The following is a 21,968-nucleotide window of genomic DNA, read 5'->3' on the forward strand; positions in this document are numbered from 1 at the left end:
GAGGAGAGAAGAAATGGAGGGAGAAGAATACAAAGTAATAGGTGCAGATTAGAGAAGACAGATTAGGAACATCCAGAGTACAAAGAGACGGTAGGTGAAGGAAAGTAAAGGTAAAAATAAAGATGATAAAGGAGGTTTACAAAAGTGGAAAAGTTCAAAAGTTTTTTAGACGTTGTGGTATATTGAAGCGATTTCCAATCAGAAGATGGGTCCAGTGTAATCCGTGGGTAGGAGAGGTGCAGCCAGAGGGTATAAAGTTCAGAATCAAACAGTCCAGAAAGAGTAGATCCAGAAGGAAAGAAGGTAGAATCCAAAAGTTCGTGTGTGATGAGAGGAGACAGGATTAGATGGTGCGACCACGTGAGTGTGTATTATATGTGGGAGAATATACGAAAAAACAACAACAGACGAGGACAGGTGGTGTAAATAACAAAAGTATGTATTAGTATGACGCTCGGGAATACGGAAAGTCTTTGACGTTTCGAGCTACGCTCTTCAACAGAAAGAATACGGAGACAAGGAGAAAAACACGGAGAAAAAAAATTGAATAGTGTTCAGTCAACGGTCAATCATAATAATGGCTGATCATAACAATGGCTGACCGGAAGTTAGAAATTCTTTTTTCAGGAGAGCTAAGAAAAGGGGGAGATAACAAACGGTGATCGAAGAACGAGGGGCTGTGTGTGAGAGATAGAATGCTGGTGATCTTGGCGTATGTAGTGTGAAAATGGGGAAGGGAGAAAGGAGTTGGTCAGTTGTGTGTGCATGGTGTGATGCGAGGGTATTGGTGTGGTGTGATGTGAGGGTGTTGGGAGGTGGGGAAGGCATGGGTGGAGTGTGGGTTAGGCTGAGGGTGGGGTAGAGGTAGGGATCAAGGTGCAGAAAAGTCATATTCTGAATGAACAAAGTAATGTAACCTGATGGTAGAAAGAATTCCATGAATTAGGTACTCCAAATTCGGTCAGAAGGCCATTTCAAAATGTAACCACATGTGAATCGTTGGCAATTTTTTTCCTCCATCTTCCTTTTCTATTGGACTTTCCTCCATTTCTGAAGAAGAGCTTTGCTTGAAATGTTAAACCACCTTTCTTTCCTTGCCTAAGCATCTCCTAATATTTTACATGTACCACATCCTCACGTTGTTGTTTTTTTGTGTTTGTTCTTCGTTTTTTGAGATTTACTATGTATGTATGTATGTACGTACGTAAAATCTCAAGAAGAGATCAGAGTAGTAACTATACTAAAAAGTAAAGTCAGTCGCTACATCAAAGTGGCTGTTCCATGTTACTACTAGTTTAGCCCCAGGCAGATCCTCCACCAGCTGATTATCGGTGCAACGTTGTACCCTTTATACACAATATATATTGTTAGCAAGGGGAGTGAACCCTTACCAACCTCTAGCAGGTAACAATGTATTGTTGGCTGGAGCGGACTCTGGCTATCACTCTGGCAGATAGGTACTCACAACTGAAGATCAACCAAATAGCTCAAAACTGAGTCAGTCTCGTAATCCTGTTATCTGCTAGAGGGTGGTAGGGGCTCGCACCCCTGTTAACAATATATATTGTATATAAAAGGTGCAGCATCACTCTAATAACCAGCTGGTGGAGGATCTGCCTGGGGCTAAACTAGTAATAACATGGAACAGCCACTTTGATGTGGTGACTGACTTTACTTTTTAATATAGTTACTATTCTGATCTCTCTTGAGATTTTACAACTAGCTATTTTGCTTGTTGCAAATCAGTGACCGATGGTCACTTTGTTTACAATATATTGTTGGCTGGAGCAGACTCTGGCTATCACTCTGGTGGGCAGGTGTTCACAACTGAGGATCAGCCAAATAGCTTGAAAGTGAGTCAGTCTCTCAATCCTATTACCTGCTAGAAGGTTGTAGGGGTTCGCTCTCCCTGCTAACAATATATATAAAGGGTACAGTGTCACACCAATAACCAACTGGCAGAGGATCTGACTGGGGTTAAACTAGTAGTAACATGGAAAAGCCACTTTGATGTGGTGACTGACTTTACTTTTCATATATATGACAGCCGAGGACATGCATAGGCTTGAAAGAAATGAAGTCAGTACACTTCGCTGGATGTGCAATATCAGTGTTTATGTTCAACAGAGTGTAAGCATCTTGAGAGAAAAGTTAGGCATAAGAGGCATGAGATATGGTGTGCAAGAGAGACGACTGCATTGATATGGTCATGTGATGCATATGGATGAAGACAGCTGTGTAAAGAAGTGCCAATCTCTAACTGTGGAGGGAACCTGTGGTAGAGGTAGATCCTGGAAGACATGTGATGAGGTGGTGAATTATGATCTTCAAACTTTGAGCCTCACAGAGGCAATGACTAGTGACTGAGACCTTTGGTGATATGCTGTGCTTGAGAAGACTCATCAAGCCAAGTCAAATTGTAGTCATTGGTGTCACATAACTCGTGCCCATGCCAGTGACACACAAAAAGTACCTTTCAAGCGTTGGGCCTCACGAAAACAAAGTGGCTGAATTCCTTTCAAGTATTGGGCCTCAGGGAGGCAAAGTGGCTGAGTTCCTTTTGAGTGTTGGGCCTCATGGAGGCAATGACCAAGACCTTTGGCATTATGTTGTGCTTGAGAAGAAGGCCCATCAAGCCAAGCAAAATCACAGTCATGGCAGATACTGGTGTCACACAAATGGCACCCATGCCAGTGGCACATAAAAGCACCCATTACACTCTAAGTGGTTGGTGTTAGGAAAGGCATCCAGCTGTAGAAAACCATCCTAAGTCAAACTGGAGTCTGGTACAGACTTCCAACTTACCAGCCTTGGTCAAACCCAAGCCAGCATGGACAACAGATGTTAAATGATGATGATGATATATTCTTTTATTCTTTTACTTGCTTCAGTCATTTGACTGCAGCCATGCTGGAGCACCATCTTTTAGTTGAGCAAATCGACCCCAGGACTTATTCATTGTAAGCCTATTACCTATTCTATCGGTCTCTTTTTGCCGAACTGCTAAGTTACAGGGATGTAAACACACCAGCATTGGATGTCAAGCAATGTTGAGGGGGGGGGGCGAATAAGACACCTATTTCTCCCCCACTTTTATATTTTAACCTCCCAACTGACACAAAGCCATCTTCCTCAGTTCCACACACTTCTCTAGCTGAGAGGTCTTCATCTCACAAGTTATTTGGTGACCCCGCTGGGGTTAGGGTCACATAAAAAGTACCTGCGCTGGTGCCACATACAAAGCTCCCAGTTCACTCTCTAATGCAAATGGCATTAGGAAGGGCATCCAGCTACAGAAACCATACCAAAGCAGACAATGGAACCTGGTACAGCTCTCCAGCTTGCCTACCTCCTGTCAAACTGTCCAGCATGGAAGACAAATGTTAAATGATGATGAAGATAATATAATGTAATTCTTTAATCACTCAGTGTTTTGCCATTGTTTAGCTCTAAGTCACTCCTGATTTAGCTGGCCCATGATCAAAAGCATTCCTGCTGTGAACATCTAGTTTTATTTTTGGTGGGTTTTTTTATTTTTCCTTTGTGCAAGTGGTAACTTCACTATCCAATGAGCCCTTTTTTTTATTTTAAAGACTGTGGTATATGATTTGAGGGAGATTTGGTTGCTATTTCTAACATATGAATGACTAAGTAGGGTTCCTTTATTTTACAATATTTTAGTGCAGTGGCTGATAAATTCAAATTGGATTGTTTTCATCTCTATCCTTAGTTCAAATACTGATTCTGTATTTTAAATGATCTCAGAGTGATGTAATAAATAACTGGTTGACAAAATTAGGAGAGGTGAAATGGGTTGTTTGTGTCTTTTCCCAAAGACTTTATCAACCGAAGTGAAAAGGAAATAAGAACAGCCATGTTTCAAAACCAGGTCACAATCTTAACTCTATGTGATCTGAATAGTCTCTATTCTAAGATGTATGTCACTATCATAATCTATTACATACTGCCAGAGCCTCCGCAATCAAATTCTTTCATGGCAAAGGAGTGGAAGGAATTATGTTAGAAAGAAGGGATACTCTGTGTTCCTCCTCCCACACTCTTCTCACAGTGAAGCACAGCTAATTCTAAGAGAGAGAGAGAGAGAGAGGTGGGGGAGAAACCAGTCATAATACTTGATTTCTACTTTATTTTATCAACCCCTGAAGGATGAAAGGCCAAGTTAATCTCAGTAGAATTTTGAACTCAGAACATAAAGATCTGGAACAAAATTGCAAAGCATTTATTCAGTGTTCTACCAATTCTGCCATTTCCACTTTTATAAGTGGTGTGTGCACAGAAAATAGATATTTCTTATTTAGGCACAAAACATCACACATATAAAGAAAAGGAAATGGAATGATGCAGTATTTATTCCTTTCTCAAATATATCAGGTCATTAAGAATGAAATGTCCGATTTCAAACTGAAAGTCTATTTTACTTTATTTCAACAAAAAGCAATGCCGTTAATCAAAGTATGCACCTAAATTATCAACACAATTTTGCCATTTTATCCTGTAACTTATTTATGTCAGCAGCAAAGAATTCTGGAGAGCAAGAGATAATGGTTGAAGTTTTTTTCCTTGCAAAATGTTGTCTAATGCCTAGAAAATGTGATGGTCAGTTGGTGCAAGGTCTAGTGAATATGGTGGATGACAGTACTTCCAAGTTCAGTTCCTGTAACTTGAGTAGTGTTTTTTGTGCAACATGTGGTCGAGCATTGTCTTGCCAGAGAATTGGCCTGTCTCTATTGACCAATCTCAGTTGTTTAATTGCAAGTTCACTCATCATTTCATCCAATTGGTTGATGCATACATCTGCTGTAATTGACTTACCCGGTTTCAGGAAGCTGTAGTGGATGACACCAGTGCTGAACCACTGAACAGACACCATTAGCTTTTTTTGATGAATATTCTTTTTTGGATTGTGTTTTGGCACTTCATCACTATCCAACCACTTTGCAGAACACTTGCTATTGTTGAAAAGAATCCATTTTTCATCACAAGTAACAATACGATGCAAAAATGGTTCACTTTTATGCTGTGTGAGCAAAGAATGGCAAGTTTCAAGACGTGTCATTTGATGCTCGTTCAGTTCGTGTGGTACCCACCTGTCTAGCTTCTTTACCTTGCTGATTTGTTTCAGATGGTCCAATACAGTTGGAATCAAAACATCAAACCTTGCTGCTAACTCACGTGTAGTTTGAGATATATCCATTTCCACTACAGTTTCCAGCTCATCATTATCCACCTTGGTCTCAGGTCTACCACGGGGCTGATTTTCAAGAGTAAATTCACCAGATCGGAACTTCTCAACCCATCGACGTACAGTGCACTCATTTGCCACATCTTCACCAAACACCTCATTGATGTTTTGAGCTGTCTGGGATGCATTGGTTCCACGATGGAACTCATATTCATAAACAACACAAATTTTTTATCTATCCATGGGCTCATAAAAATTATTTACAAGAGAAAACTCACAATATAATCAAACCATGAATTGTATTTCGAAAAGTAATGATGTAACTCTTCAATGTTGTAAAACAAAGAATTGTCAGGATAAAACATTAGAGTTAATGACTGTCAAACTTGGTGCATAAGAAAATTGGATATTTCATTCTTAATGACCTAATATTAATATCATCATCATCAACATTTAATGTCCATTTTCCATGCTTGTATGGGTTGGACAGCTTGAGAAGAACTGGCAAGGCCAGGGGCCACACCAGGTTCCATAGACTATTTTGGCTTGGTTTCTACAGCTAGTTGCCCTTCCTACTACCAGTGTGTACTGGGTGCTTTTTATGTGGCATCAGCACCCACACCAGTGCATTTTACATGACACCTTAGTTTTTAGGATCTCAATTCTGTTGGTTGGGTAGATCTTCTTGAGTACAGTAATGCACCTCATATATCTCAATCCTCTTCATAAGGTTCGGTATTTTGAGATCAACCTTCAATACTTCGTTTCATGTCTCCCTGGGTCTCCCTTAAAATATCTTAAACTGGATATTGAAACTAGGTTGTTGTTGTTGTTTTTGTTTAACACCATGTGAACCATATTCAAACATTATCAAAAGCATTCCAACTGTGACCATACTGTCTTGCCAATAACAGGTCCTCTTTTTTTTTTAATGGGAGGCTGTGGCTTAAAGGAGATCTGGCTGCTGTTTCTTGCAAGTTGAGTGGTTACTTAGTGGTTCATTGAAATTAATTGGGTACTCAACCTGCTAAAGCCTGACCTTACACTCAAAAAATTCACCAAATACAGATATTGTTGTAGTAATTAAAAACTGGTTGGTTTGGGGTTTGTGTACAAGATGAGGTCATCTTGGTTTATTATAGTGAATTGATTATTTCTGAATAACATTGGTGATGTATGAGCTGGCGAAGCGTGGAGAGAACTTGTTGTTCTCTAATGTAAATTATTTTACTTTCTCTCCCTCCTTCCCTCCCTCTCCCCCCTCTCTCTCTGTTTGGGTAGGTTTGATAAATTCAATGAACATTAAACTATTTAAGCAACATATGTTTGTACAATTACTGGTTACTGCCTCAGTGACACTGTCATATCAATTAAATTTTTACTTGTGATACAGGTAATTGTTTGTTATATATAGTCAGTTGTTAATTAGTACCAGCCTGACTGCTACAACTTGGAACCTTTTAGCATACATATTGATGCAGTTACCTGTCAAATGCTAACAATGTGTTGTTGTGGATTTTTAGGCCACCTGAAAGATCTTGAAAGTGAAAAACTAATTGACAAATCTGAAAATGAGAGTGAGCTTAAGAAACGGAAAGAATTGGAAGAGAAGAAAAGGCAACATGAGCAGAAACGACTGAAAGAAATAAAGCAGAAAATGAAGGAGAAAAGGGAGAATGTTATCCAAGAACTGCTTGGAACTGAGCATGACTTCCATTATGATCTCCAATTATGCATTGGGTATTTTCTTTGCCCCTCTGTTGAAAAGGTATCTATAATTTGTCTTAATCTAAGTCACTAGATATTCTGATGATAATTCTAACTTGTAACTTATAACTTTGTTGTGCCATAGGAATATGATAAAGTTGAACATTTATTTTATAAAATAAATATCATATATTTAAATGGCAGTTTATCTGTAACCTACTGGATACTGAATAAAGCAGATAGTGGCTGTGTTTAAAAAGAATTTTGTGTTATGTCACTGGTTCAGAATATGTAAAACAAATAAAAATTGCATATTCTGAATATGTACTGATGCAGTTTACTTGCTTTAAAAATCAACATAGTTCTATTTAAAGAAAAAAAATGGATTGATTTTGGATGCTATATTTAATTGCTAAATAGCTTAAGCTGCCACTGTAGTTATCCAGACTAGGGAGATGTTTAAAATTAATTACAATGGTAACTTATATTTAAGATGTTTAAGACATTATTTCATGTCATTTCAGATACCTGGCGTTGATTTGGATGTTATGTTTGGGAATATTGAAGATATCTGTGAGATCTCTTTGAAGCTCCTTCGCAGTATGGAACTTGCTGCAAAGGCTGAATTTGATAATCAACTTATAGGTAAAGATTTTCAAATTCCTCTTTTTTTTCTTCAGTATTTCAGCCTTCACTTATTGTATCAGGTAGACACATAGCTTTCTTCATTACCCATTATGTGTAGTTGAAGATTACTTTTTCTCTTCTTAGATTTAAGCATTCTTCTGAGGGGCTGTGACCCTTCCAGATAATTGTAGTCAAAATGGCTTTATGTTCATCTATAAAGAAATGTCTGTTGAAAAAAAATTTTATGTGGGAAAGGAATTCCAAAGTGTTCACACTCTGGGTAGAAGGTTTGGGAAAAGGGATTAGTGTAGTGGCCTAGATTATGAAAAAAAAGTTGGGGTGGCATGAAGGAGAGAAATGTGTAGGCCTAAGTAAAACAGTTTGCGACTAGACAGCTCTGAGGAACAGAAGCCATTGTAATTGAGGTGGAATAAACAGAAGAGACAATGCATTTGTAGGTCAGTGTTTGTAGTTTATTGTCTTTACCAATCAGTCAAATAGTTTTCTTTTGGGCGTGGTCTAGGATATCTGAGTGTGTAGCAGCAGCCTTGTCATGTATGTGAGGACTGCTTAGGGGTCTTAGTTAAGTTTTATTGAGGACCAGTAGCTGTTCAGAACTGAAATGGTTTAGCCATTCTATGTATGCAGGCTCACCAGATGAAGTATATGTACACACACACACACACACACACACACACACACGTGTTATTTATACTTAATATCTACAGTTTGTTTCAATAGGTCTCATCTCCATTTACCAAGCAGTGTCTTATTGCTTGTTGTGGGCATAGTCCCAAACTGGATTTTAAATTGGTACTGTTATTTCTAAATTCATGTTTATATTAGTTCAGCCACTGAATAAGAACCTTATTTCTATTTGTTTCGAAATAAGAGTTCCCAGTTTGAATCCACTTTGGAACAATGGACAATGTACACATTCACAAACAAGACACTTAATGATAAACAAAGATCAAACTGGTCAAAATATAATATAAATATAAATATTAAGTGTTTCATCCTAAAAAGAGACTAATGATCTGAAAATTATCTTAACAACTTCATATATTGTCTGTTCATGTCTACTTAGATGTCCTCAGACTGGAATTGAATTCACAAACCTCATATTTCTATTGGGGAAGTGTTCTGAAGCCTCGTAGAAATAACTTTTGGTGGATTCAGTTCCAAATTTAGCATGTGTCAAATGTGACATTTGATGACAAAATGAAAAATGAAACTGTTGAGAATTAGTTAAAACTGTTAGCTATCAAATCTGAAAAGCCTTTCCATCAACAAGAGAGCTCCGCACATTTAAGATTATCCAACGGACAAAAGATAAAGTCAAAATGAATTTGGAAATGAAATAACATGGAACAAAAAGTACAATTTTTTGAAATAAACAAAAATATTTTTGGAAAGAAAAAGAAAATCATTGCTGGAGAGAAATTATTTTCAGTAAAGATGATGCTTGATTTTACAAAGACTTAACACTGAGGCAACAGTTCTAATGTGCAATATCTTCTCCCTTGCAGGTCCATGTTTTGTAAATTTAGCAGATGAGATGAAACAAGCATACGGTCCATATTGCAAGAACCATGATGATGTGATCACACTCCTTGAAAAGGTAGGATATTAAGGAAAAGAGATAGGGTTTTGTTCTGTTTCTTTATTTAGTTATTCATTGTTAATTTCTTCTAGCTTAACTCTTTCTTCTAAGAAAAATTAGATGAGATTTTTATTTCTCCCAGTTGTCCTCTGGTATTCTCTTTCTCAAAATAACTGATAAAGGGGTTTTTTTTTTAATTTCTTTCACCACACTACTTCCCTTTCAACTCTCATACACAATGCAATAAATAATACCCATAGTATTGGTCATCATAATTAACTGAAAATACATTCAGCTAAATATCTTATATAGGCGCAGTGGTAAGAAGCTAGCTTCCAAACCACATGTTTCCTGGTTCAGTCCCACTGCCTGGTACCTTGGGCAAGTGTCTTCTGCTATAGTCTCAAGCTGATCAAAGCCTTGTGAGTGGATCTGGTAGATGGAAACTGAAAGAAGCCCGTCGTATGTATGTGTGTGTGTCTGTGTTTGTCCCCCCACCATCACTTGACAACCGATGTTGGTGTGTTTACGATAGAATAAGTGCTAGGCTTACAAAGAATAAGTCCTGGGGTTGATTTGTTCAGCTGAAGGTGGTGCTCCAGCATGGCTGCAGTCAAATGACTGAAACAAGTAAAAGAATAAAAGAATAAAGACTTAGAAAATTAATGGAATTGTTAGAAACATATATTGTTAGATGATAATTTCAACCATTCTAACACTGGCATAAGTGCTGGACTGTCACAGTTACTATACATAAGTATCATGAGAAGGTGAATGCAGCTTAGTGCGATAGAATCACTTTATAATTAACAAATGATTTGTTTGTAATTCTGAGTTGGAAGAGGCTTCCCACAGGCCTGGAGTCTGCAACAAGAAACTATTCCAAATGTTTCTGACAAGATTTTGACACTAGCAGGAATCACCAGGGATTCCCTCTTACATGCTACAAAACAGTTAAAAAGAAAGAAGCTGAGTTTTTACAGTAGCTGTTAATGTCTTCACACATGTTCTTAACACTGTTTTAGATTGGAAAAATTATAAGAGCATATTAGTCCTATAATTAGGTAATCTAGTAGACTACCAAATCATAAGTTTTGATTTCCACTGGTCTTACCGTCCAACCCATGCCAGCATGGAAAAAGGGCATTAAATGGCGGTGTTGTTGTTGTTAATTTCATAAAATCAAGACTAAAAAGCAACCCTTGAAAATTCTCAAGACTGAGAAAATATTAACATTTTTATACATTACTGAATCTGTACACACAATTCCCAGCTAATATTGCTAAAGACATCTATTTCTCTAGCTTACTAAAATCTTATGTCCATTTTCCTTTCTTTTGATCACCTAATTACATTAATCATATTGTTGTTTATTAACTCTGATTTTCAGTATGAGGATAATCCACAGATTAAGGAATATTTTGAACAGCGGTTACAATGTATGCGTCAGCTAACTAATGTCTTCGACCTTGGTTCAATCCTTATAAAACCCATTCAGAGAATTCTCAAATACCCACTTCTGCTCAGTGAACTGCTTAAGGTATGTATGTAATATACATTACTTAATGTTCCATCTATTTATAAACCATTTTGACATTTCCCTTCTTTCTTTCTTTTTCCCCCTCTCTCAATCACATTACAAGAGATTTTAAATATTAAAAGAAAGTAAAGCCATATTCAAATTTTCAACAGAAAAGGGACCTACATTTAAAAAAAAAAAAAGACAGAACAGAATATAACTTTAAAACTGCAAAAATAAATAGATTAGAGAAACACAATTCCAAAAGTAATTCCATCAAAATTAAGAAAATATTGAAAACAAATACATAGCAACATAGTTATAATTGTTACAGCTGGAATTTATAATAATGTTGCATGTGAATGTCAGTGATTTTAAATATTTTAATGGTTTGTCATTGTGCTGCAGCTATTCTGGGTTACTTTCTTCAAGGGTTTTGTAAATAATATTTGCCCCTGTTAATTTGCCTACCATTAGAAGGTGGAAACACAAAGTAGATCTAAGCTAGATTTGAACATATGTTACTAAATACCATAAGGTATTTTATCGATGTTTCACTAATTTTACAATTCACCCAACTATATGGTTGTGCAGTTAAGAGGTTCACATCACAACCACATGGTTTCAGGGTCAATCCCATTGTTATACTTTGGGCAAACGTCTTCTACTATAGCTCCAGGTTGAATAATGACTTGTGAATGAAGGTTGCTAGGCACAAATTGCTGGAAACATGCTGTGTGTGTATGCGCGTGTCTATGTGTCTTTGCATTGGCAACACATTTACATAAACAATGGTGAAATTATTTGTCCCATATTTTGTCGTTCAATATATGGAGTTAAAAAATGTAACTTGCATGAAAAACAAAAGTTAACATCAGGAAAGGCATCAAGCTATAGAATGCTGCCTATGGAAGTCTCTTCCAACCCACTCTGGCATAGAATAAGTGAACACAAAAACAGTAATTTTTTTTATGTATAGATATTATTCTCCCTGGTGAAGCTCTGTATTTATATATTTGTGTGAACTCATGCAAACAAGGAAGGCTTAAACTGAGGTACAAGGACATCCTGAAAAGCAATCTCAAATGGAGTGGCATTAGTCCACATGAACTTGAAGCCTCTGTCACAGCATGGAGGCCTCTCACCTCATGAGCAACTTCCAAGAGGACTGGCAATAGTGTCTCACTACTACAAGAGTCACGTCACAGGGCAGCATCTACCCCAATCCAGACTACAAACAATGGTTGTGACACCTGTGGGCGCCTGTGTGCTTCCAGCTTTGGACTGCAGTGTCACATACACTCCCATCATTTGTGAAAACACAAATTTTATCAACATCGGACACTGATAGACTACCAAGGAAAAGGATACATATTATTATCCAGTAGGCTCTAGATATAGATGTGTGTGTGTGCATATATAGTTTTCAGGATGCAAATGGAGAGTATTATATTTTATATTCAAGATATATCACACTATGATTGTTTCTACTTCACAGGTGGAAAAACCTATGAGGCAGAAATGATCATTGTGTAACATCTTCAATGATTGTGTGTGTGTGTGTAATCAGCAGCGGCAACATCCATCTTTCATGATGACATGAATTGGACAGCCAGAGGAGTGCTTTGATCTCCAGTGTCTGTCTTAGCATGGTTTCTAAGGTTGCCCTTCCTAACACCAACTCTATAGAGTGTATTGGGCTCTTTTTTCATGACATACACACACACACACACACATATACATGCATGCATGCATCTGACAGGTTTCTGTCTACCAAATTTCATAAGACCTTTACCCAAGGTATTGTAATATGGGATAAAATCCAAAACAATGAAATTATGAAGCAAACATCTTAAACATGTGTGCCTTGCATATCTCTATTTATAATGAAATTGTTTTGATCTAAAATTGATTTTGTTTTCATAATGACTGAACTAATTATTGAATACTTATTATGGGTTGTTAGTATGTTTTCTGAAATAGTGTTGTTGTATAAATAGACATGCAGTATTCATGAAAGTGGACTCATACATTTTCTTCACTTTCAGATTCATACTTTAGAAGGGTTTTTCTTAAAGAATTGTAAACAGATACATATAAAATAATATATATCTAGTATTAAGATATATAAAATATAAGAAATATAAACTAATATATTAAGATAGTTCCAGTAAAAAAAACATTCCTAATTCAAGGAAACGTCAAGGAAGGTCCCTATCCAAAAGGTCAGAATGCACTCTTTTTGCACAGTATATGAACTTATTTATTTTATTAAGTTATGCATACATACATAGAAGGAATTCAAAAATTCTTAACCAGTAAACGTGTTGAGTTTTGTACATCAAGTACAAGAATACATAAACATGTTCACACTTATAAAAACATACATGAACTAAGAACAAAAGAAACACACACATACACATATGTACACACACATGCACACATACATGCACACACAATAATCTTTGAAAATTGTAGTTCTCATACACACAAATACCAATGCTTGTAAAACCATCTTCTGAAGTAGTTGTTCACAAACACTTCTTACTTGCAACAAATTTGAGAGCATCTGAAAATTTTTGGTTCACATTTTGTACATAATTTAAAAAAGTAAATAAAGTAATAATAAAAAAAAACTCTTAGAAATTATATTTTATAGGATTTACAGTACAGAAAATTAATAAGTGCTTCCTCTTCTGTTTAACAAATGAAGGTTTAGTTACAAAGACTATATTTAGTATTTCAGTTTGTATTTTTTCACATTTTGAAATATCATTTCATTATTTTCATGATATACTTGGCTGTCTCATAGCAGATAAGTGTGTTATTGTGCTCTTTTTCGTAACCATTGTTCTGGAGAGAATTGTAACATTTTATCATGAAATAGAAGCATGCACTTGCACACACTCACAAACTAACTACATCCTACTTGATAATGACACACTAACACTAGATGTATCATAAATAAAATAACTATACATGAAGTAGCTTGCTTCTAATAAATATTTTTTTTTAAAGTTAAAACACATAAGTAAACTGAAAGCAATGTGTAACAATATAAAAATTATTTTTTTCTTTTTTAAATGTACACATTTATGCAAAAGGAACATCTCAAAGTCATGTGTTGAAAGGAAATATTGGAAATATGGGTGTTTCGTTCAACATCCATAAACAACCCTTATTCAGGGACCTTTTGAGTGGGATAGGCTACTCAACCTGAAGAAAATTTTAACTGGGCCTCACCTGCAAGGTCCTGCGCTGGTCTATCTTGATATGAAATCACCATATTGTGCACATATGGTTGTGATGCATATGCCTGGTGTACCCTGTCAATCATGATGGGTATATTGGGCTTTGTATATTTGTACCCCAGTGTCACTTTGATGGCATGTGCTGCTGTCTTACTCAGCAATAATAATAATAATTTTTTCTACTCTAGGCACAAGGCCCGAAGTTTTTGGTGGGGGGGTGGCCAGTCGATTACATCAACCTCAGTACACAACTGGTACTTAATTTATTGACCTCGAAAGGATGAACGGCAAAGTCAACCTTGGCAGAATTTGAACTCAGAACATAAAGACAGACAAAATACTGCTAAGCATTTCACCCAGCTTGCTAAAATTTCTGCAATAGGCACAAGGCCTGAAATTTTGTGGGAGGGAATTAATCGATTACATTGTCTTCAGTATTTAATTGGTACTCATTTTATTGATCTTGAGATCTTGGAAAGCAAAGTCGACTTAGGCAGATTTTGAACTCTGAACATAAAGATAGATGAAATGCTACTAAACATTTATTCTGGAAAGCTAACAATTCTGTCAGCTTTCTGCCTTAATAATAATAATAATCATCATCATCATCTTTTAACATCCGCTCTCCATGCTGGCATGGGTTGGATGGTTTGACTGAGGACTGGCAAGCCAGGAGGCTGCACCAGGTTCCAATCTGATTTGGCAAGGTTACTACTGCTCGATGTCCTTCCTAACGCCAACCACTCCGAGAGTGTAGTGGGTGCTTTTTACATGCCACCAGAATGGGAGCCAGTCAGGTGGCACTGGTATCGACCATGTTCAAATGGTGCTTTTAACATGCCACCAGCACAGGTACCAGTCAGGCAACACTGGCATCAGCCACAACTACGATTTCACTGGACTCAAAAGATCTTCTCAAGCTCAGCATACTGCCCGATGATTGAAGAATACTTTTAAATGGACCAATTATGCAACGCTGGCATCAGCCACGGCTACATTCTCACTTGGCTTGATAAGTCTTCTTAAGCACAGCATATCTCCAAAGGTCTCGGTCTCTTGTCATTGCCTCTGTGAGGCCCAACATTCGAAGGTCGTGCTTCACCACCTCATCCCATATCTCCCTGGGTCTACCTCTTCCACAGGTTCCTTCCACTGTTAGGGTATGACATTTCTTCACACAGCTGTCCTCATCCATACACAACACACGACCATACCAGAGCAGTCATCTCTCTTGCACACCACATTTGATGCTTCTTATGTTCAACTTTTCTCTCAGGGCGCTTACACTCTGTTGTGTATGCACACTGACATTACACATCCAACAGAGCATACTAGCTTCGTTTCTTTCAAACCTACGCATGTCCTCAACAGTCACAGCCCATTTTCACTGCCATGTAGCATGGCTGTTCGCACACATGCATCATACAGTCTACCTTTCACTCTGAGTGAGAGGCCCTTTGTTACTAGCAGAAGTAGGAGTTCTCTGAACTTTGCCCATGCTCTTCTTATTCTAGCGGCTTCGCTCTCAGGGCATCCATCCCCACTACTGACTTGGTCAGCTAGGTAATGGAAGCTATCAACTGCTTCTAGTTTTTCTCCCTGGCATGTGATGGAATCTATTTTCTGTACATCTTCGGTGTTTTTGCTCCTGTGCATCTGCCACATGCAAAAACTATCTTCCCAGTTAACCTTCCTTTGATATTGCTGCACTCCTATGTGTCCATAGCTTACACTGGGTACATCTTATGGAGTTTCTACCTATGCCTTTTATACAGATCAAGCAGGGTCGTCTGAAGGGATTTTTGATTTGTCTGCCTTCCTACTTACTAAGGCTTTGATTTTTGCTAGATTGACTTTAAGGCCCTTCAATTCTAAACTTTGCTTCCACACCTGAAACTTCTCTAGTTCTGGTAGTGATCAACATAGAGGAGGGCAGCTTGTTTTGAATTCCTCTGATGATGATGATGATGATGATGACGATATATTTACATCTAAGTTTAGTAAATAAGTGATATTTTCATGCCACTCTTAAGTCTAAGAGCCAGATGTACTTTTCTACTGATTGTAGTTCTCGAATTTTCATTTCATATAATATTTTAGTTATGAAATGATTACCAAAATTCTCTGCTACTCATATAAATGGAAAATCTATTAAATTTTTATGTAAGTGTAAGTATTAAATAACATGTGTTCAGGTTTCAAAATAGATATTTTAAAAATAAGAAAAAGAAGAATGATTTTAATGGATATATGAAATATAATTAAGGAACTGTAAAGGACTTAATGAAACAATGTGTGTGTGTGTGTGTGTGTGTGTGTGTGCGCATGCGTGCACACACACATTGTTTCATTAACACACATACATTAACTATGAAAATTAGATAGATTTCAGAATTTCAGATACTTTTTTGATGTAAATGTATAGATACAGATATATGTAATATAAATTTGTACATGCATGCGTGTACACATACATGAATAGCTATCTGGTAAGAAGTTTGCTTCCCAATTACATTGTTTCAGGTTCAGTCCATTGCATGGCACCTTGAGCAAGAGTTTTCTACTACAGCCCCAGGCTGACCAAAACCTTGTTGGTGGTTTTGGTAGACAGAAACTGAAAAAGAACACATGCACATGTGTGTGTGTGGACTGTTATATTAATTAGGTGTAATGTAATGACATGGAGGTGCATAAGACTAAATTGCATTAAGATTTACAGTTAAATTACAAGACAGTGGAAGTATCGGGAGTCACAGATATTGTATACGGAAACCAAAGGTAGAGTTTACAATAAATAACAAAAGTGTTATGCACTTCTCACCACACAATAATTCATTTACACCAACACATGCCTAGTTTAGTGATTACAAGGGTTAGTCATTTAGAGTATGTAATAAAGACTTATCATTTTAGTTCATCACATTGATTAATAATATTCAAATTACATCTAATTATTGGGTCATCCCATAAATATTTTTATACTTCTTTTATTTTTCAAAATTAAGATAAATAAAATTCTTTTTTAATCTAAAATATACTATCCTTCATTTTCTACAATGCTCTTCCATCGATCTGGTAGACTTGCAAGGCCCCTCTTCCAAAATTCACTTGCCCATAATGAAAAATACTTCTCCACTACTGTTCTGACCTCATCTACAGAACTTATATTTTTTCCATCCAAATGCTCCAGCCTTTAGAATGTCATCTTCACTATATGCGGCTGAGCACTATCCTGATGGAAGAACATCTTTCGTCTTGAAACCAAAGATGTTCATTTTCCTTCTAGTGATGACTTAAGCCACTCAAGCTGCTCACAGTAGATCTCCTTTGTTATTGTTTGGTTTGGGTTTAAAAGTTCAAAGTGGACTAAACCTTTCATATCCCACCAAACAGATAACAACACTTTACATGGGTGAAGACCTTTTTTAGTCTGGGGTGCCAGAGTTTCTCTTCTCCCTACTCACTGTCTTTGGCACTTGACATTTTTATAGAGAACCCATTTCTCATCACCAGCCACTATTCAGTCCAAAAACGGTTCATTCAAGAGATGTGACAGCAAAGAAGAGCACACATTCACTCTCTGCATGATTAGACTTGGAACATTTGTGAGGAATACATTGACCCAATTTGCTGACTTTTCTAATGGTATGCAGGTGTTGATGAATGGTTGAATGACCAAATCTAAGCTTCTCTGCTTGTTCCTCAACAGTTATGATGAGATTTTGTTCCACTAGGGTTTGCAGGACGTCCTCGTCGAGCTCTACAGATCTTCCAGGATGAGGCTCATCTTCTAGGTTGTATTTTCCTACTCAGAATTTCTGGAACCACCGTTGACACTGGCTTATACTTATTGTCCGATCCACATATACTGCATTAATATTCTTCCCACTTTCCATTGCATTGCTGCTTTTATTGAACTCATAAAGCAAAACATGTCGAATATGCTCCTTTGTCACATCAATTATAGCTTTGAAAAAATAACTGTTAAAATCGAACTGCACTCTTCAAAAATTGCACTAAGAATAAGTACAAGGTAAAATTACTACCGACTTTTATAGTAACTTGATGCAGATAGTTTATCCCATCCCCCTCTGACTTTTAGTGCATGCAATTGAAAAAAAGCACATTATTTATGGGATGACCCAATATTTCAAAAGCCTCTGATGTGCACAATTCATGTGAGCCTCCACAATCCTTGTAAGACAGTACAGTAAGCACACACAACTGACCAGGCAGTTTTGTACTCTTTGTTTTTATCATTGAAGGGAACACATTTTTTGATATGCATTTAAGGTTGTTATTGTGATGTGAAAGCTATTTTCTTGTCTTGTGAGTTTAAAAGGGAAATCTGGTCTCAATACAGTTTCTTTAAATGTTTTTCATTTAAGAGTAAATTAGCTTAGAGCCAGTGTTTCTGTTAATGTGTCTTTTTCTCTCTCTCTTTCTTACATTAGCTTTTGTTTTCTTTCCTACTGCTATTCCTCTTGCTGCTCTTGACATTATCTTTATTGCAACATGCCTGCTTGGTACTGGAATTTGTTGATCTGTGACTTTCAGTGTTGTTGTAGATACTGTTCTGTTTGTTGTCATAGGCAGATGTTCTCTGATGTCTATGTATTTTCCCACTTTCCTTAATGTGCACTATATTGCACACCTCTGCAAAGCATTGTACATAACCTCTAACACACAGCATCTTTCCAAACATTATCCATACACCAATGTATCATTTGAATTGTAGAATATTGTCTGTGAAACTGCACCTTTTTTTTTACTGTTACTTAAACATTTACAAAAATAGCACAGAATGATAAGCACACCAAAATTAAGGGTATCAAATATGTGTAAAGAAGTTGTAGGCTTATAAGCAGTTTGATCATAAATCTTTTTGTTTTCACTAATTTTCGTATTTATTAAGATGAAGATCATGATATTGGATAAGATCATATGCCAATGGTAGAAGATAAATCTGATATTCCTGGACCAGTTCTTCATCTTAGAGGAAAAAATATTTTCAACAAAAAGAAAAATTTCTCTCAAGGGAAGCATCAGTTCTGAATTGTGAAATTTCTCCTCACAGCAGCATACAAACTTAACCAAACTCTTAAATTTGATTTTATTATTGTTGATGCAGATCATACTACAATTTCTCCTGGATTCTGAGGTTTACATAATATTTATGAATGTCAGCCTGAATGGTTCCTCTTGTGTAGTGTAGGGTTGTGTGTGTGTGTGTGTGTGTAAAATTGATTGATCTTCCACCTTGACTTCTTCCTCTTTCTCAGACTACTGATGATGACCATCCTGACAAGAAAGAAATTCAAGTAGCTATTGATTCCATGACAGATGTTGCTAAATCGATCAATGAATATAAAAGAAGAAAAGATTTAGGTAATGTATCTTCGAGCAATAATACACACACTCACATTCAAGCGCATACTACACATACACAGCAGCGACTACTCTCTCTCTCTCTCTCTCTCACTCTCACACACACACACACACACACACACACACACACACACACACACACACACACACACACACCTGCACGGATGCCGACACAAGTCCGCATTTATCTCTTCTGTACTGTTCTGGGAGATAACTAGAATTTTTATCAATTAAATGTTGCCTCCCTTCGCTACGTTTTACTTTATTTATAAATGTCTTAAAGTTATAGTGTTACAAGGTCATAATTTTTTCCTATTACCTCCCTTTATATGATGTTTTTTTTTAATTCATTTATTGTAATGGATTTCCAGCAATTCACTACAATTTTTTAGATTAATGTATGCACAAGCGCATACATGTATACAATTACATCATGGAAAAATCGTGATACCACACAAATAAATTGTTACATTCACTTTTGTTTTATTTTTGATAATGTTTTATACCTTAAAATATCAGAGATTTGTCTTACACCTATGATCTGAACTCTGACAATTTCCTTACATCACTACATCTCCAATGCTCTCGGATTGTTATCATTGATTTGATCATAAATGAACAACAAAATATTGATATTTTATAGTGATGGTTATCAATCTGTTTTGTTTATGAACGCCTGTCTCTTTTGTTTCCAGTTTTTAAATATAAAAAAGATAGCGATGAAACATTTAGTGAGAAAATTGCAAAACTCAGTCTACATTCTATAAAAAAGAAATCCACACGCATGAAAGGGCGACTATCAAGCAATCTTGGCATTAGTCTTCAAGTAAGTCAGATTTATTATAACCTACTCTGTTAAAGATTTATTCTGTAAACAAGGATATTATTGCTATTGTTATGTAGGGTGGTAGATTGACCAAATTGATAGAACAGCAGAAAAAACACTCTGTGGTAATTAGTTATTTAAATACAATAGGTATTGACTTCATTCTACTGACCCCAGGTTGATGAAAGAAAGCTTTAATCAAATACTGAGATCAATATAATCAACTTTTGCTCTCACTGCAAAAAAAATGTTCAGGTTTATGTCCAAAATTAGAAATCATTTAGATTGGTAGAATTATTCATGTGGCAAACAAAACGCCTTGTTTTTAGTTACAGTTCTTCATATCTGACTTCAAATTCCATTGAATTCATCTTTGCTTTCATCCTTGAAGATTGATAAAATAAAACATCATTCAAGTTATGGCATCAATTTAATCAACCAAACCATCCCTCTAAATGAATGTCCTCATGTCTTTATTAGAGATTATTATTGTTATAAAGGAAGTCGATCACAAAATCAGTAGAGCAACAGTTTAAATGACATGTAGTATTTTGTTTTATCTTTCAATATTCTATGTTCAAATTTTGTTGGTGCTTAATTTACTTTACACATTTCCAGGGTTAATTAAATATATACCAGTCAATTTAATTGACAATATCACTCTTCCAAAATGTGTGCCTTGTGCCAGTCTAAGAAATCCTATTACCATTGCCATCATCATCATCAGATTAAAAGTGTGAGTTAGCAGACACAGTATTTGAAATGCTTCCATAGCTTTCAGAGTCAAAACTTAGTACCAGTACTATAACTAGATCAATCAAGCTACCTATATTCCACCCCTCAGTGAAATTGACCTTTTAGCTGATAAAAAGGAAGAAATGGCTTTTCTTTTTTTGTGAGCCTACATGGTCACTTGATTTGCTTGAAATACCAGCCAAATACTCCTCAAATCACATCTTACCATTTTGAGGAAAACAGGCACATGGATAATGTCACAATAAATGCTCTGTAGGAAAAGGCATGGTCATGGCTGGAATAAATTTGATCATATTTTTATTGTATCACAGTTAAACAATGTTTTTGTGTAAGGGAATGAATTATTGGGTGCAGCAATTTAAGGGAGCAAAGATTTGCCAAGTGTTTAGAGGAGTGAGACAAAGTATGAATAAAATGAGACAAATATTCCAGGTCAACTTGGATGGAGATAATGTGGAGCTTGCAGAAATTGTAATATCTGTAGAAGAGGCAGTGGGAAGAATCATGAGGTATGGTACTAGTGGTGGTGGTTGTTTAGCTCATGACCATCCCTTTTGAAGCAGATATATAATCAAAGCATTCCAGCTATACCCATTCCATCTTTCTCTTATGTGCAGGTAACTGAGGACTATATCTAACATGTCCCTATCCCATCCCAGATAGTTGGGTGTGATTTGGGAGAAACTTGGCTGCTTTTTCTAGTAGATCAAATGACCATGTAGAGACTCACTTGTTGGTTTCTGCGTTTGTAAATGAGTCTTTAATCATGGCAGCATTTTTCTGTATTCAATCTAGGATAATTAACAGCTGAGATTTTAATGTCAATGATATATTTTGAGATAGGAAATAGTTCAACAATGTCCTAAAGAGATGTGAACCACATATCTATTGCTTTCTAGACAGCCACGTTACCAATTATTCTAACAAGTACCTGCCATTTCCTTGTTTTAAATTAACTCCTATTTTTCCACCCTTGTTTTAAATTAACTCCTATTTTTCCAACTCTATTATTTTATTTCCCCAAATACCTCACTTATTTCGCAGATAATTTGTCAACCAGTCAGTGCTATCAATATAGTCTAATTTGT

At 36.4% G+C, this 21,968-nt stretch overlaps 1 protein-coding gene across 4 annotated transcripts in view; it reads left to right on the forward strand.

The window, feature by feature from the left end:
- The window catches only part of LOC106882709 (dynamin-binding protein), a 331,344-nt gene that overhangs the window by 273,125 nt on the left and 36,251 nt on the right, over positions 1-21,968 (forward strand). For all 4 annotated transcript variants that reach the window (XM_052968787.1, XM_052968786.1, XM_052968784.1 and 1 more), the window contains 6 exons: positions 6,727-6,971; positions 7,435-7,555; positions 9,067-9,158; positions 10,531-10,680; positions 19,193-19,298; positions 19,994-20,124. In XM_052968787.1, coding sequence (XP_052824747.1) covers positions 6,727-6,971; positions 7,435-7,555; positions 9,067-9,158; positions 10,531-10,680; positions 19,193-19,298; positions 19,994-20,124 — 845 coding nt within the window. The remainder of the gene's footprint in view (positions 1-6,726; positions 6,972-7,434; positions 7,556-9,066; positions 9,159-10,530; positions 10,681-19,192; positions 19,299-19,993; positions 20,125-21,968) is intronic.

This window comes from Octopus bimaculoides, chromosome 6, assembly GCF_001194135.2.
Source record: "Octopus bimaculoides isolate UCB-OBI-ISO-001 chromosome 6, ASM119413v2, whole genome shotgun sequence".
NCBI classification, from domain to species: Eukaryota; Metazoa; Mollusca; class Cephalopoda; order Octopoda; family Octopodidae; genus Octopus; species Octopus bimaculoides.